Source organism: Oncorhynchus clarkii, chromosome 12, assembly GCF_045791955.1.
Source record: "Oncorhynchus clarkii lewisi isolate Uvic-CL-2024 chromosome 12, UVic_Ocla_1.0, whole genome shotgun sequence".
Taxonomy (NCBI): Eukaryota; Metazoa; Chordata; class Actinopteri; order Salmoniformes; family Salmonidae; genus Oncorhynchus; species Oncorhynchus clarkii.
Window position 1 is genome coordinate 68,129,271 of NC_092158.1, and position 9,962 is coordinate 68,139,232.

Sequence of the window (9,962 nt, forward strand, 5' to 3'; positions counted from 1 at the left end):
CATATTGTATGTGATGTCACACGCAAATTCATTTATTTCACTATGCAAGTGCTTGGGGGATTTATGTGTGAAGACACATGTGCGTGGGGACCAATGTATCTATTCAAATAAACGACGTTTGAACTGTTGTGAATATAACAACATTTGGACATAATATCACATGCCATCTGAGAAGTATAGAGACATTGCCTAAGGCCCCACATGAAAATCAATGGTGTGCATCTATGTGTGTGAGCTGTAATGCCTACCATCAGTTTCACGCGAAAACACATTTTAGAACTTAAAAAAAGAGCGCATTCAAATATACTACGAACGAATTCGATAGTAGGCCTATCACATTGAATGTATTTCAATGGTACCATGTGTGTATCTTTGTCTGGACTTGCTTCAATGTCTTGAGGCATAGCATAGGCCTGTAGGACGCTGGGGGTTTTGAAAAGGCATTTCATAAATATATGGTGAGAAATATAATCACATCAAGGGATTGGAGGAGGCTATATGGCACAAGGGCTTACATCTACCAGCAAGTAATAGAAAATCTTCTCTGTTCCACAGAATGCGAGCAGACCAATTTGAGGCCACACTTTTGTTTAAAAGTTCAACACCCAAACTGAATGTTATTTTCTTCTGCTCTATATTTTCGATACCTGCTCTAAGAGAAGAAAATGAAAATTAATACAAGAGCCGCGCCTTACAAAAGAAGCCATTTGTCTTCTTGATTATCTATTTGGTTGTCAGGGTTTGAGCTATGGCACCGACCCGCTCCTTTGTAATTTAAAAAAATACACAGCGAGCCAGCAAACACCGAGAAACTGTTGTGCAAAAATTAGACTCATTAAAGCATTAAAAGCCCACGAGCCGAGAACCTATTTAGCATTTTTTTCAGAACGAGGATCCATATTTTCAGGCTGTTTTCAGCACCAGTGAGCACCGTTAAATTAACGAGAGAAGAGAGTGAAACGAAGGGGTTTGTGATTTAAAACGAGATTACAAGGCATAATGTACCAGGATCACTCATGACCATAAGATATAAATCACCACGGAGATGTTCAGTGATTTTTTTTAAAGACAGGCTACAAAGAAAGGCAAACGAAAACCCACCATGGGAGGACGAAATTAAATTGATTTTTTTTTTTTTTTTACACATCCCTTGCTATTAAAGGAGCTGGTCTGAAGAGAGCGACTTATCTCACTATCTTTTGGACCCATAGCATTGGGGAAACAGCGGCAGAGGGAAAGGAGGACACAAAGAGGATAGATGGATGCTTTTTCAGCCATTTATTACATTTCTATAGCTATTTACAAATAATAGGTAGACACTGAGGAGGAGAAAGAGCAGAAAAAGAGCAACATTCAAATATGGAGGAAGAAAAAACTAAAATTTCGACATTATCAGCGACAGGACTGATCTTTGGAATGTAAATAAAAGGAACACATACAAATAAAATACCCAAAATGGCACATGGTGAGAAGAAAGCGAGAGAGAGAGAGAGAGTGAGAGAGAGGGCGAAAGAAAGAGGGAGTGTGTGCGCATGTTTGTGCCAAGAAAAGATACCAGACAGAAAAATATAAAATATCAAATAAATGTGTATTCAGTCATGCAATATACGCACCTTTTTCTCTTTACAACCCTGGCCAACAAAATTGCTTAAATTACATTTCACTTACAAGAAATGAATATGTTCGTATTGCAGATACTTGCCACAAAATTCAAATGAGCTCAACCTGTCACTTCATAACACAAGGCAAGAAAATAATGAACATAAGTACAACTGAGGTAATTATAATAGCTAGGTAGTACATTGTAGTGCTGTGTTTATAATGCTTAGGTAGGCTTGTACCAGATTTTGGTTCATATATGTAAGTATTCTATAAGTCCAGGTCCATCATTCCACTGCGACGACTGTCCTTTGTTAATACCGTGATTTACCATCTTTTGTTCAAATGCACCCTGTCTTTGCTAGAAACAAAGAAGGAAAAACGAGTCCCTGTAAAAATGAACTAGCAACGGACCTCACAATCGTTGTCAGTCTTAATATATAAACATAGAATATAACTGAGATTCAGCTATATTTTCTCTTACAAAAAACTTCATGTTCGGAGAACATATTCGGTGTATTTTTTAGTATTGAGGAGAGAAAAAGGAGTAAGAAAACGGCTCTTGACGAAACAAGAGGGCTCATTTATTAAACACAACGTTGGACGTCGAGGTAATGGGCAGGCCCACGGTTCATCCTTTGTACTGCAGAGTAAACATGACAAATGGGGCCGAGTTTGGCATGATTAAAGATGAAATACGGATCCATCTTCACCAAATCTGAAAAGTATCTGCCGCCTTCTGTTCTAATGGAGGGGGAGAGAGAAAGAGAGAGAGAGAGAGAGAGAGAGATAGAGAGAGTAGGAGAGGGGCACGGGATAAAAAAGGGAACTGGATCGGGTTGTGAACACATCATTGGAAGTGTTTGTGTTTGAATCGTCTCCCCTTCTACATTTTTTGAGATACACATTTACTCTTCTTCGTTTTTTACTCCCCCTTCTCTTTCCCCCCACATGTTCTATCCCTGTAATTGAATTAAAGAGGGGAGGTAAAAACATGGTGGAATCCATGTATCCCACTCCAGAAACGGAGGTTTCAAAGTGCATGGTGGGTGGGTGGTGGATGGTTAGGGGAGGGTGGAGGCTATAGGCTCGGTGGAGGCCCGCTGGTTCGGTTCTGAGAACTCCCCAACGCGAGCCCGCTGCTTTGCGAGTTTGTGTTGTTGGAGTTATTGTTGGAGCGGATCTTTGTGTTGGGCAGCTTGTGGTCTTTCTTCCATTTCATCCGCCGGTTCTGGAACCAGATTTTGATCTGGCGCTCGGACAGAACCAGGGTGTGGGCGATCTCCACTCTGCGTCTCCGGGTCAGATAGCGATTGTAGTGGAACTCCTTCTCCAGCTCCAGGACTTGCTGTCGCGTGTAGGCTGTCCGCGAGCGCTTGGGCTCACCCACCCCTGTGTAATTTGGATTCACTGTGGGACAGAGAGCTATATATTACAGTCCATCCCCAAAACACACATGTATCGCATTTGTAGGCCGAAACAAATATTATTAAATCACAGCTCAAATGTTTTTTTATATTATATTAAATCGGCCTCAGAACGTGTCAACAGGGTAGGCCTATATAGACATAACCTTGCTGGATTATGTTATGCAAAATTCTACAAGTAAGCCTACGTCCATGGATGCTCATTGTATTTTCTTTACGTTTACTGTGAATGAGGGGCGCATGAGGGTATTATTATAGTCTGAATGGGTGCTGGATAATGATTCAACTAATTCAAAACAAGACAAAACACAGTGGATTGTACCCACACAAAGCCTAATAAAATACAAACCTAATAACCTATCTAAAAGTAAGGCCCTAACTCCTTAATTTTGAATTTCTGGAGTATGGCGCTGGCATTATGCACAGGGCAAAGTCTTTAAACAGTGACTTTACAATAGTCTCATTTGTCGTTGTCTGAATGCATGCCCTAGTTCTCAAAGCACACACTCTAATTATTGCAGAATAGTTGTGTGGGTCCATAATAGAGTTCAACTATTTGCCTTTACCATCAGTGTTTTACTGAAGTCTCCATAAATATGAATATTTTAGCTTCCATAAAAGTTTTCCATGAACAATAGAGAGGCAACAGAGGAAAGTACACGTTTGTACATCCAACCACTTAAAATCAAATTACCAAAGCATAAAACTTAACTTATGGGATAGTCGAGTCGTCATAAAACCAATTTTAGGAGGAAATTAGAAGGGCTAGGTTGCATAGACTTCAAAGGTACTTGGCGAAGAAGTGCAATAAAAATTTATGGTGGATGTAATTATATTGCCCTGCAAACAGCCGATCGTAAATCTAGACCAAGGGCTACTTCACGAGGGGAGAGAGATTTAGCACCGAACACTAAGCTTCCCACCTTAGGTAAACTGATTCAGGCTCACAAAGACGCAGACTAGGGAGAAGTTAGCAGCACTTACCGATGTTTACGTGGACTTTTTTCATCCAGGGGTAAACCACGGGATCCTTGCGAGAGCTGGCAGTGGAAGGGCTTTGGTTGAGGGGATTCTGGCCACAGGCGGGTGGAGGGCTTGGAGTTACGGAGTCGCAATGGTGGCTAGGCTCCGGGACAGGGGTTGAGAGTCCGGCTGGGGGGAGGACGTGACCCCGTGGAGATATCACCACCGTGGGCTGCCCCGGACCCTGGCACGTTGTGTAAGGCGGGTCGGTGCAGCCTGACCGCTGGTTGTAGATCGACTCATTCTGAAAAGCAGGCTCTCGCCTCTGTGCGCTGTAGTAGTCCGGAGAGTGACTGGGTAGGTAGTCATTCTGTGAATATTCCTCGCAGGGTGGAAACTTGGGGTCCACATAGTTTGAGTTGATCAAATAGGAACTCATGGCCATTAATTTCTTTGAATTGCACACAAATATACTAAAATTTATATCTATCGCTTTACTCGTTTTCCTGTTTCGTAGAACCCTCCTACTTTCTGTCAAGTGAACAAAGTTAAGAATCCATGTGACAGCAGGAGCCAATGGCGTGGATCCTGACGATTCCCGGATAAGGAAATAGGATTAGCCATACCCGCATATCATCTGGGCATAGTTTGTGGCATCCGAATGTTGCATACTTTTTTGCACACTAGCACGCTCGCGAAAAGCACGAATCAAAACAATAACAACCTGAAGCAGACACGCCAGAAATACATACCACCGGAGTTTCCAAACGTCTACAGAGCAGATCAACTAACCAACCCCCTCACCTGTCCAATTCGTGATACAGTACATAAACAAGAAACGAGTTGCGTCCCAAGCTTGATAGTTAAGCCATATTCACTCACTATTTTTTTATTATTTTGGCTGGAGCTTTTGAAAACAAGGGCTGGGAAAAGTGATGCCGTGTGCTCGTTCTTGCCAAGCTTTTAAATGCACTCCCCAATAATGGTGAGAGAACGCCCTGGCGTGCGCTGCGTGCAGCAGAAGGCTGTCAGAGATGAATCTAGGCTTGTTTAAGATCGATAAAAAATTCATCAACTAATTCAGGTTACAAAGCCTCCTAAATCACAGCTAGACCTTTGCATTAAAGCGAGTTCACCGCCAGTCCCCCCTAAACACCACGTTTATCCTGCACACCAATTTACACACCTACCTTGCATAGTAATTGAGACCACGCGCCCTTGCATTGCCAACCGAATAATAGTTTTGGTCCTTATCAGGGCTCCATTCTCCTAACCCATGCAATGTTATCGATGGAATAAGGCTCCATGCATGGTGAGTGATCATGCGATAAAACTCCTTTGTTGTCCAAATTGACTGTTTCTCAATCGAAATGGTGGCACCGTGAATACGCTTTTCAGTGGAAGACAAGCAAATCACAGCACTTGACAGATTAACATGGCAAATAAAACCCATTATAACTTTCGGTTCACCTTTTCCACTGAAATGATCAACAATGAAAAACAATAACAAAGTATCTCACCCCATTAGCCTACATTGGGATAATATATCCTAATGGTACAACACAATTCAAATAAACATCAACTGGCAGTCGTCTGTATCCATCGATGGCTTGTAGTGTATACATCAACTACATACTCCCTTAGATACGAATTTGTGACCGTGAGTCTTTTCACACAAATCCGGATCTACAGGGTATATATAGATGACAGGTATTCTCCGGACAGGTATTGAAAGGGGCTGCTCACCTTGACTGCGTCATGTCAACGTGCTACGCCCAAAGCAGGCTTCCTTCAAGTGTGTCAGCAATGTGCTACAGCACTACATAATGAAAGGTGCTTTGCTCGCAAACATAGCTAGCTCGTGATGTGCAGGGACCAACTTTACAAATTCACATTTGTTTCTTCTATGCATTTATGTTTTGAAAAAGACATCATGACTCACCAAAATATATTGCACAATAGGTGAATGGCATTGTGATTTTGAGTAACCACAAAATAATAGTAAGAGCAAATCAGTGAAAGTAATTGCGTTTAAAAAATATTAATATTCAGGGGAGACTGAAGCTCACACTTCTACAATTAAAAGAGAAGGGGTAGCTCGTTTATAACCGCCAGTAATCTATTTGACAATGCAGAGCGAACAAAAGCCAAGTGAATAAACTTGAGGGTGTGCGGGATGATAAGATAGCCAGCTCCTTATCGACTACTGTACACAATATTGACAAGCAACGATACACATAGTAAGAAAGCTCAAGTGAGTCAAACTTCAGAAAGGTCAACCGATGCTCGAGCCCAGGCTATAATACAACATTTGTTTTTTTATGACAGGTCATTTTTGTTTACAAGTCACCGGCAAACACCACTCAAACGGCAATATCCGGATGTAGGGTATATAAAACAATAAAATATGCACGAAGGAAGAAGTGGCCAACTCCTCTCACATCCTTAAAGCAGCACAGCAGAATTTACGACCTTTTTAACAAGTTTCCCCCTCACAACAAGCTCAGAGTCTCTCATTTCGATTTTAAACGTCCTGGAAAAAAACACATATACTCATTCTGGTTACTCAAGACTCAAACCTTACGAAGAAGCAAGCATATTGACCATATACAAAAGGCTAAAATATCATCAATACTATCAAGGTAAGACCTGTGTACGACAGCATTTAGAGAATACCATTTGATGTCGACTTCATTGTGAGAGCTAAATGTGTGTTAAATGTGTTGTAAACAATACCTAATAGAAATAGGTTGCGTTGGCATTTTATATCTGTAAATGACTTACAGAGTTATATTAAAATGCTTATCAAACGATGTTGAAATATTTCGGATAAAATGTGTGTATAGGCTACCCCTGAGAATGATAGGCCCAGGCTACATGTGAAATAGTCTCTGAGCACAGCTTTTACTTTCCAAAAATAAAATAATGTTTATACACATTAAAACAAAGACCTTCACCTCCAGTCAACCTCAAGCATGTTTCTCAAACCATCCTCTGTAAGAGGCATTTCAAATTAGATTCACATACACATTTTTTGAAATAAATTGCAATATTGACTTAGAAAATATATTTTTTACATATTCAAATATTTATTAAGGAGAATATTTATATATTTATTGAGGCTATTTATTTAATGAGGAGATATGATTTAATAATCTAACACGATACCAGTGGTAGGCTACTCATATGATGGAGAATTAAAATAATTTGAAATATCTTATATTGTGCCATTATTTAATAGGCTACTAATAAATTAGAGCGATAAAACAAGAAAAAAGTAGGCATATTGATATTTCATAATCCCATGTGTCCATTTTAGTCTATATATATATCGCAAAGTGTTCATATATCAATGAGTATAGGTTATTCTTTGGATGGGTCTTTGTTTAGAAATCGCAAGGGCTCTTTGTTATGGAATTTGGGACCAATTTCAACTTATGGAACTATTACTGCGCAAAAGCCAACGTAAATTCAGAAAAACGAAAAAATGTAGATGGAATCGAAGTGAACCTCTCTATACCAAAATTCTCTTTGTTCGTTTCATACTTTGTAATGAGGGAAAAAAACAAACCAAATCTAGATTACGAAATCTTTAGCACCCCTAGCGTTTACATGTTCGTTGGGCTGCTTAATTCACAAATAGGCCTTAACAATGTCCTGAACACTCAAATCGTCCTTTTCTTGCATTGTCTCAGTCTATTATTTCTTACTCTTCAAAACAGCTGGAATTCTTTATATCGCGGCTGAATGAATCATATATAATGTGGACAATATGAACAAATTAATCCAGCTAGTCTTAATCATACTTATGTCACGCGACTAAATTCTAATGCACAAAAATAGGACCAATATGTTTTCATAGCATAAGGGAGAATGTCCAGCCCTTGTGCCCACTCTAGCCATTTCACCCCCTGGAGTCCACGACCTCGCCTTCACCCCCTTAACCATCCCCTCTGAACGGCATTGGGACCCCTGAGCCATCTGCCCCTTCGGGGGTTAATGTGTACACCGACAGGCATTCAAGGAGAGCACCCACAAACTATAGCCAAGGTAAATATTCACCCCCAAAACACCACACGGTGCTCAGGGTCCTGCGCCTCAATGGGTTGAATTAAAGTCATAACTACTCGGAATATGAAAGGAGGGGGAACAGTGCCACTCACCGCAGTGCAAAGCACGTGGTCCGCCCAGGCAAGCACCTGCTCTATGGAGAACACCGCGATATGTAAATGAAGCGCCAATTTCTTACTTACTTCTCTCTTTGGCACATTTCATCTCGTCTTAGATTCCCTCCTTTCCCTATCTCTCTTGCTGCACACAGGACGCGGTCTTGCTCCGGTTATTGTCGATTCTCCAAGTCGTTCTTTCTCTTTCGCCGTACCGTGAGCCCTGAAGCCCCCTTTTCCTTTCTCTAACACTACAGGTTTAGCCCGTGACCTCTCCGTGATACCTTTCTGCGTGAAACTCCCTCTCATTTCCGCGGTGTTCGCCTAAGCTTCACTCCGGTTGCATAGGGCGACAATGGGCAGGCGGACATTACACTATCCAAAGGGCGCAAGCCAATCTCCGACGCGTAGACATACTATAAGAGGAAGAAAATAATTCGATTAAACAGCAGGAGACCAACTTCATCAGTCGAACGAATGCGACATAGTCGCTTTAACCTTGCGGTGGGCGACTAAAGAGGGCTAGTCTTTCCCCCTGCTCAACACCACCGCATGCCACCTAATACATCTAAAAAAATAAAATGCACATTACCCCTCTACTGTTGTGAACGCGACAAACCACCGGGTGCTTTAAGGCATTTTTGTTGTGGACTCAAGTTTTCGTATTAATCTCGCAGTTTGGCAGTCTTTGTTAAACAGCAAGGCGTGTCAAGAGTCCGAGGACATTTTAATATTTGTTAGACGTGCTGACCTGCGTTTCACCCCTTCTTTGGGTCTCTCCCACACGCAACTTCTATAGTAATGTATGCATAGCTTGCTCGGTCATATAGAATTGTGCCCAGGTCATTACTTTGAAGAAAAATGGACTAGGAAGGGGGCTCATTCAAAAAGGCTTTCCAAGCCCGAAAAACAACTCAAGCATAGTGATTTTCATTTTCTTTGTTGCATAAATAAAATCTCCTGTGCACAATGAACCAAATGTGCAGTTAACAAACCGTGATATACAATATGGTTAATGTAGACTAACATTTAGAAATCTATCTTGTTTAAAATGTATATGCTTTGTTTAACATTTTATACATTTATGAATTGATTGTTAGTTGATAGCCTATATTTCACCATAAATGCACTTGAAAGTATTAAGTAATTGCAGTTGAGGATATTCGATACCCTTTCCTTACACTAGATTTATTGAGTATTGTGGATCTAACATATGTGCTCACTCTTTGTCTTATTTTCATCTAAATATATAATAGGCCTACATTGGACATTTTAGGGAAGCACGCATCGTGTTTAAGCTCACCAGAAATGAAATAATCTTTGCTATCATTCGATGTTAATTATTTTGACGTAGTGAAAAATGTAAAGATACGATAGCTACATTTATTATTGTCTTTCTCTAGCCGTGTGCAAACTGCAGATATTAAAATTCACGGCAATACCCTGCTAGGCAACCGCACAAGCTACAATGGAATTGAAATTAATTCAGTGAACTCCGGATGAACTCCAATAGGGATATGTTCTCTAACACAATTATTCACCACTTATGCACTTATTTGTTTGCCAAAATACCGACCAACCAGAATTATATAATCCTAAACTCTACCATTAGGCCAAATGTTTGTCAATAACGTAATTATTTACTTACTGCATTATCAATTATCTCGTTTATCCCTTCTCTCTTTTCTCCCCCCAACATTAAGCATACCTCAACAATATGTCCAAAGTCACCCATTCAAATTCTCGACGTAGATAAAGAGGTTTACGTAAAGAAAAATGGAGGCCTTTTTGTTGATGAATTTGCTGA

At 40.6% G+C, this 9,962-nt stretch overlaps 1 protein-coding gene across 1 annotated transcript; it reads right to left on the bottom strand.

Moving 5' to 3' along the window:
- Positions 1-1,265: 1,265 nt before the first annotated feature.
- On the bottom strand, positions 1,266-8,540 carry LOC139422182 (homeobox protein Hox-B4a-like). The gene is made up of 2 exons (XM_071173340.1): positions 4,011-8,540; positions 1,266-3,009 (listed from the first exon to the last, which is right to left on the bottom strand). The coding sequence occupies exons 1-2, from the start codon at positions 4,432-4,434 to the stop codon at positions 2,681-2,683; spliced, it is 753 nt and encodes a 250-aa protein (XP_071029441.1). The 5' UTR covers positions 4,435-8,540; the 3' UTR covers positions 1,266-2,680.
- Positions 8,541-9,962: the final 1,422 nt, after the last annotated feature.

Excerpts from the sequence above, each read along its gene's own strand:
- LOC139422182 (XM_071173340.1), bottom strand. The coding sequence starts at position 4,434 with ATGGCCATGAGTTCCTATTTGATCAACTCAAACTATGTGGACCCCAAG. Across the intron at positions 3,010-4,010 it reads AAAAGTCCACGTAAACATCG|TGAATCCAAATTACACAGGG; the intron begins GTAAGTGCTGCT and ends TCTGTCCCACAG.